General features: G+C 39.3%; 1 protein-coding gene across 5 annotated transcripts in view; it reads right to left on the reverse strand.

Moving 5' to 3' along the window:
• LOC106089377 (uncharacterized) overlaps nt 1-21,389 on the reverse strand; it is a 126,335-nt gene that overhangs the window by 18,776 nt on the left and 86,170 nt on the right. For 4 of the 5 annotated variants that reach the window (XM_059365128.1, XM_059365127.1, XM_059365125.1 and 1 more), the window contains 2 exons: nt 4,437-5,144; nt 1,719-2,461 (listed from right to left, as the gene is read on the reverse strand). In XM_059365128.1, coding sequence (XP_059221111.1) covers nt 1,719-2,461; nt 4,437-5,021 — 1,328 coding nt within the window. In that variant the 5' untranslated portion in view covers nt 5,022-5,144. Of the gene's footprint in view, nt 1-1,718; nt 2,462-4,436; nt 5,145-7,209; nt 7,266-21,389 lie in introns of those variants that run through there. The other variant, XM_059365129.1, reaches the window with a different exon arrangement.

Here is a 21,389-nt window from a genome sequence, read left to right on the forward strand (position 1 = left end):
AATGAAATTACAATAATATAATATTTTGTAACGGTAAACACTTCTTTTTTTTTATTAGAGAAAAAATAAATGCATTTATACAATATTACAATTCCTAATAGTTATTTTTAGTTTTTTGAAATTTATGTGTTGGTTATAAATGTTTTGACCAACAGTATATATTGAAATACGTTCGATATGGAGATAACGCAGCACAATTCACTGTTCAAAATTTCGGCAAAATAGGGTAATAAATGGGTCTAATATGGTTGCAAGGGAATAATTCGAGAGATCTATATTCAGCTTTATTCAAATCCGAACTGAGAGAATGTATAGTAGTTTAATTTATGCAGCTCACCGTACTTAATTGCAGCAAAATCGGCTGATAAATACGCCATTTGTGGGTGAAAGGCTCTCACTCGGGACATCGGTATGCATAGGGTCTATACTTAAAAATGTTCATTGTGTCAAAACTCAGCGAAGTTGGGCAATAAATGCGGTTTTTATAGGCCCTGGAATGGGGGCTTTATTAAGATATGGTCAGATCTAGACAATAGTCCGCACGAATGTCTTATCGCAACTCAATGTGCCACATTTCAGGGAAATCGGGTATTGCGGCTTTTGAAGGAGACCCAGTTTTAGGTATATCAAAAGAAACAGAATAACTTCCTGATTCTAATTAGCCATGTCCGTCTATCCGTCTAAGTACTTTTGTATAAAATTATCCCAAAAATTTGGTATAGGTGACTTTTGAGACCTAGAAGTGAAATTAAAAGAAATCGGTCTGTCATTACACAAAAACATATGCATTGGGAAAAGTACAGCTAATAGACATGGTTGTCGAGCGTGGTTAATGTGGTAAATACGATTCAAATACAACATACAAACGCGCGGCCCTTGAAACCATCACACCTAATATGGTTTAAAAATCTTCTAACCAAAGACGAAACGCATCCCATAGTGGTTGGTGTGCCTCTTTGGCTTTAATTTTCCATTTGAAAAGAAATTCTCCGATCATGAAGCTCGTCTCGAAAGAGAAACAAACAGAAATCGGTTTAGATTTATATATAGCTGCCACTTAGACCTAGAAGTGAAATTGGAAGAAATCGGTTCGATATAGCTGCCAAAGATATATAGCTGTCTGTTTACATTGAAAAAACCATCGATTTGTAAGTTTAATTGTTGTTTTACTGTATAATATATAAATGTTTTTAAAATAAGAATATTGGTCGGTGGGATTTGATAAGTTTTCTTTTCAAATATTGTTGTCGGAAATTCTTTTAGAGGCAGTTAATATTATGGCAGCTTTTGCAATTATGCCAAACTATTTGTTATAGCAATGTAAGCCTTAAATTTTCAATAAATTATTCAGCTTCTCAATTCCATCCACTTCTCATTGTTTTGCAAATATATTTCGCAAACGACTTTCGTCAATAAATAAAAATTTCTTCAACTGTTTATTTGAAGAATCGGAAGATTTGAAATTCTGTGTTGGAATACAATTCTATATTGTAAATACTAAAGAAAATTCCTGCTACAGATTGGCTCCCCCCCTTTCATAGCTACGCCAATGCTCTTTCGTAAAGGAAATTTTAATTTTGTACACCACTAGCATAAATCCAATTCTAGGGATAACTAATACCCAAAATGCCAGTTCAATTCATGTTTTAAATAAATTGCCCCATTAGTAATGAGATACCTTAAATATGACATCATATGTTGTGCGTCTAATAACTTACCTCGGAGATATAGGATTTTTTGATTTGATAATATTGCGACTGGACATTGCACCTCTCGGATTCAAATTCTGCATTTGTATATCACCCCCATTGGAAGTGTCATCTGTGGTACCACCACAGCCGGCTGCCTGATGTGCGTTTGCTATGCCCGTAACAATCACCATGTGCGTTTGACGTCTTAATATTGGCATCGGAAGTGGCAGTTCGCCATGTGCTGCTCGAGCAGTCAACGACAGAGCGCATAATTTCCGCCGAACGCCGTAATGATTGAGGAGCACACCAATGCCAGGTAAAATGAAAACGACGAGGGTATGAATAAGAATGAATATAACAAAAACAGGATTGGCACCGGGATCCGAATGACAACTAATGCTAACGTTCGGAAACTCTCCAGAACTCGTGGTGGGAGTCGGCGGGAGGATGGTGAACAATGTGGCCGATGGCAGCAGTGATGGTGATGATGTCGTTACTGGGTCCGCGGATGAAAATGGCGAAGGTGTTGGCAACGGTGCCGAAGATGGGCGGTGTGTTGCATTCTTTATAACAACCGTTTTTGCAACAATTTTATAGATAAACAAAAACGGCACACTTACAATGGCTGATGTCATCCACGATATGAGCGCCAAAGAAACATGTAAATAACGACGCTGACGTAGTTGGGCCAGACGTGGATGTTTAACTGTTGCATAACGATCTAGAGATAGCAAAAAGAATGATAGCGTACTGGCAGCAACTGGTGTGGCCTGTAAAAGAAACATAAATCGATATGAGGATGTGAATATATTTGAATGGACACACAAGTATCGATATATATCAGATTTCACGACGTCCATTTGTCCGTTCGTCTGTCTGCATTCACGCTGCAGCTTTTGAAAATAAACATATTGAGCTAAAAAAGTCGAAAAGTTAAAAAAAGTCCTAAGAAGTCGAAATGGATAAGTTCCAAGTCGATTTTCATCGCCGACTGCTTTGGTTGCAGTAATTGCAAAAGTTTTCAGGATAAATACCAAAAAAACTGGAAACGGGTCGAAAAGTGGACCTATAGGTATCAAATGAAAGGTATTGGAGAATACGAACATATTTCGATATAACTTACTTTGGTAAAAAAAAACTAATTGGCCAGTCTATATATTTGGTGCGGTGGCAATAGTTCTTACCGTGTGAAAGTCTTGAACAAAAAAGTGTTGCCCAGCAACATGTCGTTTGGTCTCGTCTATCGGTGAGCTAAAAATGGTTGCAACCTTATCGTTAAGGTTTGCAACTCCTGCTTTCACGCTGAATGTTATAATTTCGGGGCTATGGAGGCCTACACTTTAATTAAATCATAAAGTGTCCCGTTAGGTCATTATAATTGATCGACTGTTTTGCGGTGAGATGGTCCGCTAGATATACGAGCAGAATAATGATACCAGATTCGCAGTACACAACCTTATACCTTTAATTTAACCTCATATTGTAACGATTGGTGTATACAACCGTTTGGTGGAGGGCGTCTATATGAGGGTTGTGCGCCACATTGCCACTTGAGCACAAATTTGAATGATGCACTCAACTCAAAAAAATCTATCACTTGATTCCCCATTGGCCAAATAACCTATTGGAGGCGATTTTAGGGGGTAAAACACCACCTAGGTTCTTGGACACAAAGTTTAATGTCATATTCATAATCTGCTCTCAAATGCCTATTGTTTGAGTTTCATCAAGCTATGATTGAGTAGTATTCCCATTTGAGGAGCTTATCGGGGATGGGGCGACTATCAATTACTTGGACCTCGTTTTTTATGTATTATTCTTAGTCTACTCCCGAATAGCTTTCATATGAGTCTTTTATTGATATATACGTCCAATATGTCTATTTGGAGCAGTTTTCGGACTTGGGCTACCCCATGAATACTTAAATCCAAGTTTTTATACCATATTCGCTTTCTACTCTCCAATATCTTTCATTTGATACCCATATTGTCCCTATCGGTCCACTTTTGATTTTGGGTGGCGTTTTTGTGGTAACGGGGGAGGATTCGCCCCCTTCCAACAAATTACATAGCCTATACCTCCTTCCTGACCATATTCGTAATCTACTCGTGAATACCTTTCATTCGAGCCCCATATTGTCGTTATCGTTCAATAATCCAATTTGGGGGGTTTTTGGGTCGGGGCGGCCCCCCAATTACTTGGACTCATCTTTTAATATGGAAATCGTACTCCACTCTTGAATACCTTTCATTTAAGTCCCATATTGGCCAATCGGTCCACTTTTAGTTTTGGGTGGTAGATTGTCCCAATCGGTCCACTTTTATTTTTGGCTGGTACTTTTAGGGTAAGGGGGAGGGTCCGCTCCCAATGCGATATCAAAAAATTATATAGCCTATTGCTCCTTCCGGACCACTCCCTACAATCTGTGAAAATTTCAAAGAAATCTGTTTAGCCGTTTTTGAGTCTATACGGAACAAACAAATTTACAAACCCACAAACAAACAAATAAACATACAAACAAACAAACACAAATTCATTTTTATATGTATATATTGGGTTGCCCAAAAAGTAATTGCGGATTTTTTAAAAGAAAGTAAATGCATTTTTAATAAAACTTAGAATGAAATTTAATCAAATATACTTTTTTTACACTTTTTTTCTAAAGCAAGCTAAAAGTAACAGCTGATCCGCGGAAAAATCCGCAATTACTTTTTGGGCAACCAATAGATAGATTTGTTATTTTACCTGTACAAAATCAATAACTTTGCACAATTGCAGTGGAAGTGCTTTAGTCTTTCGATTCATTGCTAGATTTAAGAGTGTCACCGGAGCCGATATGCCCGTCACCAACAAGTCTGCAATACACACAGCCAGCAGCAAGGGATTACGTAGTCTCACCGATGACGCTGAACATAGTGTGAGCAGTAGTGTGGCGTTTCCCAGAACTCCTCCAAATACCACAAGTCCATATGAAATAGCCATGAAAAGCAGAGTAAGTGATGGAATGCTGTGGTCATCGCGATCTCCGTCATACGGGCTGAGGAATGTCAAATTATCGTAGTTGTCGTAATCAAAAGAACTACCAGGATTTGTGAGTGGTTGACCATTTGCAGCATCTTCCAGTGATTGCTGGAAGGCTGCAAGATTAACAAAATCCTTGGCGTTGCTCCCAACGCTTGCATCTAGGATAGCATTTGTCTTTATTGTGGCGTGTTCCGAAAACTGCGAGTCCAATACGCTCGCATCAAATGCCACCTGTTGCTGTTGTTGCTGGTTCAAATGGTGATGATATGTATGCTCCCACCATTGTTGTAAATTATTGCTATACATTGTACTCTTCAACTATTGTGTCTGTGACCTTCCACCGTCCGTCCGCATTAAAAGCCACCACCTTTGCTCTTATTTCATATTCTCTGTGCCACCAACGAACTCCTTCATGCTGAAGACAAAGTCCTGCAAAGAAACGGAAAAGAAGGAGGCAAAACAATGATAAGTATACGAATGCTCCAGTAAATGTTGTTAAACGCTCTCTTGTAATATATGGAAAATGGGAAACTAAAACTATTATGCACAACAGCCAGTCATAGTTGAAAAGTTTCCAGGCCATAGTGTGCACAACGCAAGTCAAATGTCATTAACTTTCTGCCCAGAGGGCCAAGCAAATGGACAATAGTTTTTAATATTCAATTTTCAAGATGCCCTTGTTCCAAACTAAACCAATTTCAACGGCAGTCACCAGAGTGAGAATAGAAAGGATGCAGAAAAGATTGTTATGTGGGAGTTGGCACGTCAAAGTACCGTCAAGTGCAAGAACTGAGAAGGACTCTTGAGTTAAATAGAAAGAGGTAATTTTAACCAGTAGTCGAGAAGAAAATGACTTCAGTTATGCTGACAGGTTTGATTATTATTTTTTTTTAAGATTAAAAAATATTATTAAAACCTGAGGTGGGTCAAAAAGGACACACAGAATTTAAGTGATAATGTGCATACATTGCAGATTTGGTCATGAACATTCCATTAGGGAACAGAGGCGAACTTCTCACATATCAATGAGTGCTGCCGGATTCAAGTTTAAGCTCAACGAGTCCAAACGGCGCACTATGTGCGGAAATGGGAAAATGTTACCAGAATTCAAAAAAAAAAAACCCCACAAAAGTGCTCCCATTTGATGACATTTAAAACACTTGTAGAAGACATTTTGTATTGTCAAATTTTGACATTAAGGTACCCGGAAGTGACAATTCGGGTTCTCTTAAAAAATAAACCATTTTTAGCATCGTTTACGTTATAGGACTTTTAACTTTTGACATACAAGACCAAATTGCTTAATTTTTTTTATACCCTCCACCATAAGATGGGCGGGATACTAATATCGTCATTCTGTATGTAACTACTCGAAATATTCGTCTGAGACCCCATAAAGTATATATATTCTTGATCGTCGCGACATTATATGTCGATCTAGCCATGTCCGTCCGTCCGTCTGTCTGTCGAAAGCACGCTAACTTCCGAAGGAGTAAAGCTACCCGCTTGAAATTTTGCACAAATACTTCTTATTAGCGTAGGTCGGTTGGTATTGTAAATGGGCCATATCGGTCCATGTTTTGATCTTGGGTCTTGACTTCTTGAGCCTCTAGAGTGCGCAATTCTTATCCGATCAGAATGAAATTTTGCACGACGTGTTTTGTTATGATATCCAACAACTGTGCCAAGTATAGTTCAAATCAGTCTATAACCTGATATAGCTGCCATATCAACCGATCTTGGGTCTTGACTCCTTGAGCCTCTAGAGTGCGCAATTATTATCCGATTTGCCTCAAATTATGTACTACGGATCCTCTCATGACCATCAACATACGTGTTTATTATGATCTGAATCGGTCTATAGCCCGATACAGCTCCCATATAAATCGATCTCCCTATTTTACTTATTGAGCCCCCAAAGGACGCAATTCTTATTCGAATTGGCTGACATTTTACACAGGTCTCCAACATGTAATAATATAACAATAGCAGAGCAAATCTTTTCTTATATCATTTTTTGCCTAAGAAGAGATGCCGGGAGAACTCGGCAAATGCGCTCCATGGCGGAGGGTATGTAAGATTCGGCCCGACCGAACTTAGCACGCTTTTACTTGTTTTGTATCAAAATATCTCTTCGATATAAACAAAATGAAGTCTAAAATGTATGCCTTATTATTCATTATTTAGAGAGATATTGGCTATCATATACCTCGTCGTCTTAAACAAAGGCAACGCCTTTAACATCTGAAATGAACTTATTATTGTTAAACGTTAGCTTTACGCAGATCAATTTATCTCGCTTTGTACCTATGTTGGCTTTTAGATATAAAAAAAGTGCAAATATTCCAAAAGTTAGTGTGTAAAACAAAAGCAACGCTTTATACCTTAAGTATAGGTAAAGCATTATTTTCACCAATATAAAAAAGCGTTGCTTTTGTTTTGCACGACACTGTTTATGTCACCCGATTTGTACTAAAATTGCTTTGTTATGCACATCTGCCATCCAATCTCCAGGAATTTTGAAAATTTTGACGAAATTTATAATTTTCGTAGGACTCTTAATATAGCCGTTGATTTTATAGAAAACGATTCGGATTTAGGTATTGCTCCCAAACAAATATTACAAATATTCCCGAAATTGTGCAGATTGTTTTCTTTAGCATCTAATACTAGCGTGCTAAGTTTGGTAGAAATTGGTTCAGAATTAAATATAGCTGCCATGTAAATATACCACACAAATTTCACTTATGGATCCATAACAGAGAACATATTGCTACCATTCGCTTTTATAATGGACTCATATTTTCGTTGTTTTTGACTTGCCTTCATTCAACAACAGCAAGCCGCAATGCTGTTGTTCTCAAATGCATTCATTGTTTTGATGATTGCTTCTTTATGCATTTTTTTTTTAATTGCCGTTACACCACAAGCAACAAAATTAAAACTGACACACTAAAAATAAGAGATGATTCGCACCATTTGGTCTGTATTTGTTGACATTTTGGTATGGTGCTAAAAATGGATTACGAAATTTTAGGAAAATTGTAACTCCCTTACCACAACAGCACCGCCCAAAATTGGACCGATGGGAACAATATGGGACTCAAATGAAAGGCATTCGAGAGTAGAGAACGAATATCATATTGAAAACTGGGCCCAAGTATCTGGGGGGCCGTCCCAAACCCAAAACTGCCCCAAACCTAAAACCGCCCGCCGCATTTTGGACGATCATGCCAATATGGGACTCAAACGACAGGTATTCGAGAGTAGACTACGCATATGATATTAAAAATGTGGCCCAAATAATAGTAATAGAGTATCAATAAGCCCTCTCCATCTAGCTTTATTGTTGGCCAAGGCCTTGGCTTGATTCCAAGATACATGGTTTTCTTTCAAATCTCTTTTTGTACAGCGGATTCATGTGTTTCTCCGGCGTCCCCTCCTTCGCTGTCCTTGGGGGTCCTGTCTAGTACATTTCTCTCTTTATCCACCCAACCAAGCATATGACCCAACCAAGTAAATTTTTTCTTTCGGATTTCTACATCGACAGGGGAAATGTTTGTTCTTATTTACAAATCTTCATTTAAAATACGGCTTGGCCAGAAAATTAGAAGTATTTGTCGTAGACAGCGATTTGAAAAACTTTTATTTTGCGGATAGTCGCTTGTGTTAAACTCAAAGTTGTATAGCCATATAATAAAATAGATTTCACACTACTGTTGAAGATTTTGATTTTTGAATTATGTGAGATGTCACTGCATCTTCAAACTTTGCTGAGTTTAAGAAAATCGCTTCTAGCGTTGTTGAACGTTTTCAATAAGTTTTTTAATAGATCTAATTAAAAAATTTATTGCAAATTTCGAAATATTTTTTTTGAATTAGATCAATATAACAACTAATCAAAGATGTGAAAATTTTTAATCTTTTTTAAATTAGATAAATTAAAGAATTAATTGGAACTTTCAAAAACTATCAATTATTTTTTTAATTGAATATGCAATTATTTTAGGTTAGGTTGAGATGAGGGTGCGATAAATAATCCGCCCCATGCCACTGTCGACTTACACCTAAGCTAATTATCGGCTTGTTGTGTGCTCTAAACACTAAAAAGCAACCTCTCAAAAAAATTTATGTCAGAATACAGTGCTACTTACAAAATCCATAATTGTTTCTCTACCACTGTTGCCAAGATAGGAAAAAAGTCGACTCTTAAGTTGGATCATGTCTGCACTCATAGAAATTTGTTAGTAACAACAGCAAAATTGTTTGCTGAAACAACAGAAAGTCTGCTGAAAATGGGACAGCAGTAATTTGTTGCTAAAACAGTAAACATTTTCTGCTGTTTGCAAATGGTAAAAAGTGGGTGGGTCATCCGGTTGGACTAGACTCAAGATGTGCGCTTTCGGGGAAGCACGGAACTCAAAAAGTACTTCGACAGAAGAAGGTAGTGAAGCATCTAAGGAGAAATAGCCCACACCACAAGAGTCCAGCGTCCTGAGGAAGAGTTGTTCTACAACTTTCTCACCTGCCCATGGAATAGTACCGAAGCTCATTATTACAAGATCTAAAGAATCTTGTGAGAATTAATTCCTGGCGGAATCGAAAGACAAGGCTAACGCAACAGAGGTGGAAGTTCTAAATCCTGAATATGGTCCGGTTTCTGCAGATAAATCTTCACCATTGTAAGGCCGGTACTAAAGGTCCTCCCGATGGCAGGGGGATTTGACGTGGTTTTTCCAAGAACCATGGGTGTGTGGAGGAATGGTTCGAGGACTAAGAATTAAGTTAACATGTCCGCCTTTGACGCTGAACGCCTGGGTTCGAATCCTGGCGAGGCCATCAGAAAAAAAATTTTCAGCGTTGGTTTTTCCCTCCCAATGCTGGCAACATTTGTGAGGTACTATGCCATGTAAAACTTCTCTCCAAAGAGGTATCGTACTGCGGCACACCGTTCGGACTCGGCTATAAAAAGGAGGCCCCTTACCATTGAGATTAAAACTTGAATCGGACTGCGCTCATTGATATGTGAGAAGTTTGCCCCTGTTCCTTAGTGGAATGTTCATGGTCAAAATTTGCAATTTTTGCAAACCAGAGTAGTTTTGGCTGAATTACGTTCCGGCAGATGCAGCCGCCTCAACTCGTACAGAGCAATGTATGATGTATGTCCCTATTGTGACCAGGGACCACACGATACTCGTCACCTGTTTAACAGCCCAGCCAGTCCAACTCGATCAGACCCAGATCCCTCTGGACGCATCCCATCTTAGTTGCAGAGTTCCTGGAATTTGACATTCAACAGAATCAATCAGACGAAAGATAGAACACAACAAACTGCTACGGGTGGCTGATGAAAGCCGCTACCAAAAAAAAAATGTAATAACTTTTTTTCTATTTAATAATAATAATTTAATAATTAATTTAATTAATTAATTAATTAATTTAATTAATAATAATTTAATAATTAATTTAATAATTTAATTTAACATGAATAAAAGAAAAATGTATTCCATACACCGAAAAAAAAATGTAGCAATATTCATCATTGTAGCAATATTCATCAGCCACCCTGTACAACAAAGTATCGGGGGATATAAATGGAAGAAAATGCTACTGGGATGTGTTGGATGACCAGTGGCAACTAACGAGGCTATAGACATAATGGTCAAGCGAATCGCGAATCAGGGCAATCGCTTCGTTGTATCAGCATGTCCTAGTGCCAAGCCAAGGGCCAAACAGCGACCGCCATGGTGGACCTCAATGCTGGTTGGTCTAAGAAAGGACAGCAGAAAACTCAAGAGCACCACACGATTGCGACATATATAAGCCTGAGATAAGAAAATAAAAGGGCAATGGACAACGTGGCGCCAGAAGAGGCTGTCACTGATATGCATTCGTCGGAGGTTATTACGGAAATTGTGTCTGAGTCGAAAATATTTTGGACGATAAGAAGTTTCGCCAGGCCCTGATGATGTATCAGCGGTTGAATTACAAGCTATGTCTGATAGACTGGTTCCTTGGCTTAGGGAGTACAAGTGGTCGCGTATGCTGATGACGTGGCAATTGCGGTTAGGGGAAAGTTTCACAGCACTCTAAAAGATATACTTCAGGAAGCTCCATGTTCAACATAAAAGTGGGCTACCGAAAATGGTCTAGGCATAATCTGATGCACTGAATTTAATGATACCTGCGTTAAACTCGACATTCGTGTCACCTGTCTCCTTGGGAGGAGAGAATGTTCCATTTACAGAAAGGGCAAAATACCTGGGAGTTTTGCCAAATTCAACATTTTGAAAGGGCAAGAAAGGCAACTCATTTATGAAAGCCATTAGCAAAAGTTGGGAGTTTAGACCGCGTGTCATGCATTGCGTATCCCGTTTCGATGCCTTCCCCTCCTGTCTCGATTGTGGCAGGGGATTTTCAGTCTCCTGCAATCCGCCTGTGGTCGATAGTTTCTCAGACAAGTGTTCAGCAACAAGGCTCGAGGCCTGCGAAACGGCCGAAATTTAGTACGAATGCTGCATGTTCCCGGTCACCATCAACCGGGAATCCTTGGTATCCTAGCATGCGCCATTGGTTGAGAAGGAATATCTTTCTTCTTGACTAAAACTAGTGCTGCACCTGGCCAGATCTCACCAATCCTTTTTACATTTCAATTGAGTGTTGTGCTGAACCCTGCAGGGGTCCAACCATTAAAATTATGAGCAGATAGTATAGAGGGGACATTTTCACGCTGCTCTGTGCTTCAGCAGAATGTATTGATACCGTCGGAAAGCTGGGATGTCGTCTGGGATGCAAAGCTCGACCTGATGAGAAAGATGGACATCCACCAGCTCATTAAGGTAACGGTCTTTATCAAGGGATGAGCCAGCAAATTAACGACGGAACGCATGTTGGGAGGAGAATGAGGAGAGAACTCTCTTTGTGGTGGGCATTGATGAAGTCTCCGTGACAAGTTTGGATAAGATTATAGGCATGGCGTGCTATGGGGGCAAGGCTGTCTTTTTCAAAATTGGGAAGACTATGATAGGCAAGGATCCTCACATTGAGACATCAGACCGTGCAATGGCAGGTGACTCAATACCATCTAACGAACAGGGGGCCAACGACGAAATCATCACCGACTCTATCAGTATTGGGAAGACTAGGATAAGCAAAGATCGTAATATTAAAACATCAGGCAGGGACAAGAGACTCAATACAATAAATAGGGATCCGAAGATGAAACTATCACTGACATTCTCAGGTTACGGAAGACTAGGATATACAATGATTCTAATATGGAAACATCAGGCAGTGCAATGACGGGAAATTCAATGCAGCCAAACGAACAGGGAACAGCGATGAGACCAACACCCACAGCCAAGAAGTCCATTTACTGGAGGACCAGGAGAACAAGATTTACATTGCCTTAATTCAAGAGCTATGGACGACCCGGAACAAAGTTTCTGGACTGAACCACATCAACTACCAATTATTCTATGCCAACACTGGTACTCGACCGAGAAACTGCGTTATAAGTCATAAAAATTGAAATTTTATATTTTACGCAAAGTTGTCAACTTCGGATGCAACAGTAATGAGACAGGGAGACGGTGGAGCAAATCTGACATTACTTTATCTGACTCTCGACTCTTCGACACCGCCACCCACGTCGGAGCTGCAATGGCTGGTGAGGAAGGCAAAACAGACAGGAAATGATATATTAAAAGGGTGTGTAGCGAGCTCTCACCACATTTCGTGGGCTAGTACCAACATTAAGAAGCGGTGCGAAGCCCTGCAGAGTTCTCGAATACTAACGACCTAATGACACTTAACATTAGTAATACAGTTACCTTTTTTTAATAGGACTAGAGTTTAAGATGTGACAATATATTCGGAATATCTAACCGATGGGGTTCAGGATTGGAGAATCCCGATGGAGTTCTTCTTCCCTAACCATCGGTTCATTAGGTTTATAATAGCACGGACAGCGCCAAATCCGATAAGCTTTTGTAATAAGGGTTATTCAAAGATAGTTATCCTCTACGAGAAAGGAAATCAGCCCAAGAAAAACCCTGGATGACCGGGGACATTCGCAATAAAAAGGGATATGAATACAAAGTCTCTGAGAGTAAAGGCAACGGAGGACATGTTGAGGCTTTTGATAAAAAGACATTTCCACAGGAATCGAAGGTTTTCAACAATCTGCAGGCCAACACACTGATCCAATCCTAATACCAGTACCGGGTGGGCCGGGTTCTTAGTTAGTGGATAAACCATAATCTAAGGAACAGGTGGATAAATTGTGGGTCCCTTGAAGAAAGTGGACTAGGACACCCCACATTGGGGCATTTTATCGCCACTCCTATGGGTGACCACCATATAAAGGGTGATTTTTTTGAGGTTAGGATTTTCATGCATAAGTATTTGACAGATCACGTGGGATTTCAGACATGGTGTCAAAGAGAAAGATGCTCAGTATGCTTTGACATTTCATCATGAATAGACTTACTAACGAGCAACGCTTGCAAATCATTGAATTTTATTACCAAAATCAGTGTTCGGTTCGAAATGTGTTCATTCACCGTAACGTTGCGTCCAACAGCATCTTTGAAAAAATACGGTCCAATGATTCCACCAGCGTACAAACCACACCAAACAGTGCATTTTTCGGGATGCATGGGCAGTTCTTGAACGGCTTCTGGTTGCTCTTCACTCCAAATGCGGCAATTTTGCTTATTTACGTAGCCATTCAACCAGAAATGAGCCTCATCGCTGAACAAAATTTGTCAAAATTTGAACACATTTCGAACCGAACACTGATTTTGGCAATAAAATTCAATGATTTGCAAGCGTTGCTCGTTAGTAAGTCTATTCATGATGAAATGTCAAAGCATACTGAGCATCTTTCTCTTTGACACCATGTCTGAAATCCCACGTGATCTGTCAAATACTAATGCATGAAAATCCTAACCTCAAAAAAATCACCCTTTATAACCTATTACAGATGCTGACTAAAGAGGAATTTGAATCCGTCTGCTAATCAGACGATTTCATAATACTTCTAATGGGTTAAGGATCCGTACCATGCCGAAGGGCTGAAAGGATCTTGCAGATGACATACAGCTGGACTAAATCTAGAGTCTAAATGTCATGTCATTGCCCGGCTGACATGCCCGACTTTCGCGGCTAAAAGATACCGGCAATTAGGTGGAGACACAATACCAGACATGAACCAGCTTAGGGGCGTGGCATGGAAAACCAGTAAGCATTTTGAAAGTAGCACGGAATTCCTTACTTAGATTTTCTTTTTTTAGTATTTAGAGCACACAACAAGGCGATTACTGGCTTAGGTGTATGTTCACAGTGGCATGGGGCGGATTAATATCTGCATCCCCTTTTCAACATAACCTAAGCTAACCTATCCGATAGGAAACCTCTTCCATTTCCTCCAGGTTTCCTATCGTCGCCTCGATTATACCGCGATGGTACGACCTGCTCCTTTCCTCTATCCATTCTCTAGTCGTCTTAAGTCTTACAGCTGGAGTGGCTGCCTCATACTTATCTGTATGTCTCCAGTATCCTGGGGAGCGGGGACCACGCTTCACCTATGCCAAGTTCTCTGAACCTGTTATATTATCCTTACAATGCACTTATCTTCATCGCAATCCACCAAACAACTGAGGCGTAAGTATTGTTCTAACCTCAGATTTAGGCTGAATTCCGAGTTTCTAACATCTGCGAGCCTTTTCAGTACACTGATGAATATAACTCTTTCAATTGAATTTCCTGTCCAAGACTACTCCTAAGTATTTCACCTTGTCAGATACCGAAATCGTTCCAGTAAGGAAACGTGGTGCGTAAAATTTTAGTTAATGTTACATAGATGCATCAAAACTAGACAAAGTAGGCCTTTGGGTCTACAATGAGAACCCAGGAACTGAGATCTGTTTTCTACTGCCTGACCAATTAAGGGCGTGGGCGACGAACGAGCATATATATGGTTAGTAGAACGGAAAAAATTCTCTAGGAAGATCCAGATCGTGAGAAGACGATGGTATTATTGAAAGGAAGTAAGAAGGAGGTCAGTGTAGCGTTTGGTATTATAATGGGACATATATGACTAAGAGCTCACTTATGCAAAATCGGTGCGGAGATGGGGAGGATTTTGAGACGTTGGAGCATTTCCTATTTCATTGCCCGCCTTTAGCGGCTAACAGACGTGGACTGGTATGGAAAACAATTAGGGATTTTGTGAGTAGCACTGTATTCATTTCCAACATAATATAACCTAATCTTTTGGAAATTGCTAAAATTATGCATTTAATGCAAAATTATGACTCCCAATACGTCAACACATAAATTAATATTGGGTTGCCTAAAAAGTAATTGCGGATTTTTTAAAAGAAAGTAAATGCATTTTTAATAAAACTTAGAATGAACTTTAATCAAATATATAATTGCCATTTTGTTCGATAACCTTTTGCCATCTTCCTGGCAAATTTAGTATTCCACGCTCGTAGAACTTCTGGCCTTTATCTGCAAAAAACTGAACCACGTGCGATTTTATAGCCTCATCATTGCCGAAAGTTTTACTATTTAAGGAGTTCTGCAAAGATCGAAATAAATGGTAGTCTGATGGTGCAAGGTCAGGGCTATATGGTGGGTGCATCAAAAGTTCCCAGCCAAGCTCACTCAGTTTTTGGCGAGTGACCAAAGATGTGTGCGGTCTAGCGTTGTCCTGGTAGAATATGACACCTTTACGATTGACCAATTCTGGTCGCTTCTCCTTGATGGCTGTATTCAATTTGTCCAATTGTTGACAGTAAACATTCGAATTAATCGTTTGGTTCCATGGAACCAGCTCAAAATATACCACACCCTTCCAATCCCACCAAACAGACAGCATAACCTTCTTTTGGTGGATATCAGCCTTTGAAGTGGTTTGAGCTGGTTCACCATGCTTGAACCATGATCGTTTTCGACTAACGTTGTTGTAAACAATCCATTTTTCATCTCCAGTTATGATTCGTTTTAAAAGCGGATCGAATTCATTGCGTTTAAGGTGCATATCACAAGCGTTAATTCGGTTTGTTAAATGAATTTCTTTCCATACATGTGGTACCCATATTAAAATTGACGCCAAACAAACAAATGTAAACAAAATTTCGAGCATTTTTTTCTAAAGCAAGCTAAAAGTGACAGCTGATAACTGACAGAAGAAATAATGCAATTATAGAGTCACAAGCCGTTGAAAAAATTTTTCAACGCCGACTATATTACTACTATATTACCGACAATTACTTTTTGGGCAACCCAATAATAATAATTAACAGTTACCGAAATCAGGTATAGTGCGAGGTAAAAAGGCTTTCATGCTCCACATTTTGTAAATGCCTATACAATCAGTACGTAAATGCATTTAAGGCAGTGGGTGTATAAGGCAGGTATTCCTAAAACTGTACCGATTGCAAGTAAATTTCATATGTATTGTTATTGGTGCCAACATACTACATGTTATTGTCTTATGACATGTCAAATTTTGTTATTGTTAAAGTTGCACACATAGTGTGATGCGAATAAAACTAACACACGACAATCACTTTTCAAAGAAGCACTGTTATTTTTATACCCTCCACCATAAGATGGGGGGTATACTAATTTCGTCATTCTGTTTGTAACTACTCGAAATATTCGTCTGAGACCCCATAAAGTATATATATTCTTGATCGTCGTGACATTTTATGTCGATCTAGCCATGTCCGTCCGTCTGTCTGTCGAAAGCACGCTAACTTCCGAAGGAGTGAAGCTAGCCGCTTGAAATTTTGCACAAATACTTCTTATTAGTGTAGGTCGGTTGGTATTGTAAATGGGCCATATCGGTCCATGTTTTAATATAGCTGCCATATAAACCGATCTTGGGTCTTGACTTCTTGAGCCTGTAGAGTGCGCAATTCTTATCCGATTGGAATAAAATTTTGCATGACGTGTTTTGTTATGATATCCAACAACTGTGCCAAGTATGGTTCAAATCGGTCCATAACCTGATATAGCTGCCATATAAACCGATCTTGGGTCTTGATTTCTTGAGCCTCTAGAGATCGCAATTATTATCCGATTTGCCTGAAATTATGTACTACGAATCCTCTCATGACTATCAACAAACGTGTTTATTATGATCTGAATCGGTCTATAGCCCGATACAGCTCCCATAAAAATCCATCTCTCTATTTTACTTCTTGAGCCCCCACAGGGCGCAATTCTCATTCGAATTGGCTGACATTTTATACAGGTCCCAACATGTAGTAATATAATAATAGCAGAGCAACTCTTTTCTTATATCTTTTTTTGCCTAAGGAGAGATGCCGGGAGAAGAACTCGGCAAATGCGATCCATGGTGGAGGGTATGTAAGATTCGGCCTGGCCGAACTTAGCACGCTTTTACTTGTTTCGATTAGAGTGGTGCTCTAATTCTTCTGGCAAAAACATAAAGAAATCTGCTGTTTTTGTTGTAAATTGAATGAAAGCAACCCCAAATTAAACTGTTTTCACAACTTTAACAATTTGTAGCCATAAAAAATCATCTTTTGCGCACATGCACAAATAACATACCCTTTTTCGGGGTACGGCCTTCTGTAAGCCCTTCTTATGAGAAGGGGATGCCTTATGGTTTTGGAACGCCTTGTTAAAAAGTGTCTACAAAATAAGGCCTTTTAGAATCAGCTTTTACTCTTGAACTTTCCCGCTGGTATATTAATATTTTTAATTTTATCTCATTTTAATAGTGTTGAGATTATATTGACTTGAAAAACGGCGCTGAGGATGGAAGATAACATATGAGAACCTAGATTTCGTGGCATGGTACGCAAATGCTAAGATGATATTTACTATGACTTATTTTAAATATGTCTATAAATTAATTTGTATAATATTCTTAACAGACCACGTCCCCGACAATGAAGATAAGCTCATAATAGAAACGACAATTTTCCTTTGCTGATGTTCTCGCCAGGATTCGAACAAGGGCGTTAAGCGTCATAGGTGGACATGCTATCCTCTCAGCTACGGTGGCTCCAGTTTGTCGAAACCGTTTGAAAAATTAAACGAAACGAAACTGGAAGTTTGCCTGAAAGCAGTTTGGTATGTTATACTGAAGCACTCGCAGATAGGCATAAGGTGCCAAAGAGGGACCAACTGCTTTATTATGCGTACAAATGTAAGGTGTTAGTTGTTGGAAAAAGAACTCGACCAAGAGTTCTAGAGAATGTTCACAAATTTTCAGTTCTTTATAAAGCCAATATAAAAGTTTGGTAACTAAACAAATATCTTAAGTATTGTTTTGTTTCCGAAACAAGAGATCATTGGATGAAAACTGGTCTAAAAGATGACGGTGGCCTTGGTAATAGTTGGAAATTTGTCAATTCTGCAGTTTTACAAAATAGCTTTTATAAATTGCCCTGCTCAGAAAATGAATATAACCGGAATTAAAAATAGGCTTAAAAATGTATATGTTTCAGATGTCGATATGACATATGCATCCGATAAAGTAACAGAAATGTTTTGTCTCATTATGGAAATTTAGATATGACAAATGTTACAGATAAGATGAATCTGCTTATGATATTTCAGATGAATATCTATGCATGCTTCCGTCATTTTCATACCCTCCACCATAGGATGGGGGGTATACTAATTTCGTCACTCTGTTCGTAACTACTCGAAATATTCGTCTGAGACCCCATAAAGTATGTATATTCTGGATCGTCGCGAAATTTTATGTCGATCTAGCCATGTCCGTCCGTCCGTCCGTCCGTCTGTCTGTCGAAAGCACGCTAACTTCCGAAGGAGTAAAGCTACCCGCTTGAAATTTTGCACAAATACTTCTTATTAGCGTAGGTCGGTTGGTATTGTAAATGGGCCATATCGGTCCATGTTTTGATATAGCTGCCATATAAACCGATCTTTGGTCTTGACTTCTTGAGCCTCTAGGGTGCGCAATTCTTATCCGATTGGGATGAAATTTTGCACGACGTGTTTTGTTATGATATCCAACAACTGTGCCAAGTATGATTCAAATCGGTCCATGTTTTGATATAGCTGCCATATAAACCGATCTTGGGTCTTGACTTCATGAGCCTCTAAAGTGCGCAATTCTTATCCGATTGGAAATTTTGCACGTAGTATTTTGTTATGATATCCAACAACTGTACCAAGTATGGTTCAAATCGGTTCATAACCTGATATAGCTGCCATATAAAACGATCTGGGATCTTGACTTCTTGAGCCTCTAAAGGTCGCAATTATTATCCGATTTGCCCGAAATTTTGTACGACGGATCAACTCTTGGCCATCAACATACGTGTTTATTATGGTCTAAATAAGTCTATAGCCCGATACAGCTCCCATATAAATCTATTTTACTTCTTGAGCCTCCAAATGGCGCAATTCTTATTCGAATTGGCTGACAGTTTACACAGGTCTCCAACATATAATTTAATTGTGGTCCAAACCGGACCATATCTTAATATCGCTCTAATAGCAGAGCAAATCTTTTTTTATATCCTTTTTTTGCCTAAGAAGAGATGCCGGGAAAAGTACTCGACAAATGCGGTCCATGGTGGAGGGTATATAAGATTCGGCCCGGTCGAACTTAGCACGCTTTTACTTTTTCTATTTAAAATTATAATAAATACTAACAAGTAAAAGCGTGCTAAGTTCGGCCGGGCCGAATCTTATATACCCTCCACCATGGATCGCATTTGTCGAGTTCTTTTCCCGGCATCTCTTCTTAGGCAAAAAAGGATATAAGAAAAGATTTGCTCTGCTATTAGAGCGATTTCAAGATATGGTCCGGTTTGGACCACAATTAAATTATATGTTGGAGACCTGTGTAAAATGTCAGCCAATTCGAATAAGAATTGCGCCCTTTGTGAGCTCAAGAAGTAAAATAGAGAGATCGATTTATATGGGAGCTGTATCGGGCTATATACCGATTCAGACCATAATAAACACGTATGTTAATGGTCATGAGAGAATCCGTCGTACAAAATTTCAGGCAAATCGGATAATAATTGCGCCCTCTAGAGGCTCAAGAAGTCAAGACCCAAGATCGGTTTATATGACAGCTATATCAGGTTATGGACCGATTTGAACCATACTTGGCACAGTTGTTGGATATCGTAACAAAACACGTCGTGCAAAATTTCATTCCAATCGGATAAGAATTGCGCACTCTAGAGGCTCAAGAAATCAAGACCCAAGATCGGTTTATATGGCAGCTGTATCAGGTTAAGGACCGATTTGAACCATACTTGACACGTTTGTTGGATGTCATAACAAAACACGTCATGCAAAATTTCATTCCAATCGGATAAGAATTGCGCCCTCTAGAGGCTCAAGAAGTCAAGACCCAAGATCGGTTTATATGGCAGCTATATCAGGTTATGAACCGATTTGAACCATACTTGGCACAGTTGTTGGATATCGTAACAAAACACGTCGTGCAAAATTTCATTCCAATCGGATAAGAATTGCGCACTCTAGAGGCTCAAGAAATCAAGACCCAAGATCGGTTTATATGGCAGCTGTATCAGGTTAAGGACCGATTTGAACCATACTTGACACGTTTGTTGGATGTCATAACAAAACACGTCATGCAAAATTTCATTCCAATCGGATAAGAATTGCGCCCTCTAGAGGCTCAAGAAGTCAAGACCCAAGATCGGTTTATATGGCAGCTATATCAGGTTATGAACCGATTTGAACCATACTTGGCACAGTTGTTGGATATCGTAACAAAACACGTCGTGCAAAATTTCATTCCAATTGGATAAGAATTGCGCACTCTAGAGGCTCAAGAAGTCAAGACCCAAGATCGGTTTATATGGCAGCTGTATCAGGTTATGGGCCGATTTGAACCATACTTGGCACAGTTGTTGGATGTCATAACAAAACACGTCGTGCAAAATTTCATCCCAATCGGATGAGAATTGCGCACTCTAGAGGCTCAAGAAGTCAAGACCCAAGATCGGTTTATATGGCAGCTGTATCAGGTTATGGACCGATTTGAACCATACTTGGCACAGTTGTTGGATGTCATAACAAAACACGTCGTGCAAAATTTCATTCCAATCGGATAAGAATTGCGCACTCTAGAGGCTCAAGAAGTCAAGACCCAAGATCGGTTTATATGGCAGCTATATCAAAACATGGACCGATATGGCCCATTTACAATACCAACCGACCTACACTAATAAGAAGTATTTGTGCAAAAATTCAAGCGGCTAGCTTTACTCCTTCGGAAGTTAGCGTGCTTTCGACAGACAGACGGACGGACGGACGGACGGACGGACGGACGGACAGACGGACGGACATGGCTAGATCGACATAAAATTTCACGACGATCAAGAATATATATCCTTTATGGGGTCTCAGACGAATATTTCGAGTAGTTACAAACAGAATGACGAAATTAGTATACCCCCCATCTTATGGTGGAGGGTATAAAAAGAATATAGATTATTATTTTAGCATAAAATTCATCCGAGCATCCCGGATAATCGAGATCCGACTTTATATAGACATATATTTATATGTGTCTGCAGAGTGCGAATTCAAGGAGTGGTATGCGATGTGCCATGAAAAATAATAAGAATGTCGACCCAGGAGAACCTATGAATGCTTCAAAATATTTTG

This window comes from Stomoxys calcitrans, chromosome 3, assembly GCF_963082655.1.
Source record: "Stomoxys calcitrans chromosome 3, idStoCalc2.1, whole genome shotgun sequence".
Classification (NCBI taxonomy): domain Eukaryota; kingdom Metazoa; phylum Arthropoda; class Insecta; order Diptera; family Muscidae; genus Stomoxys; species Stomoxys calcitrans.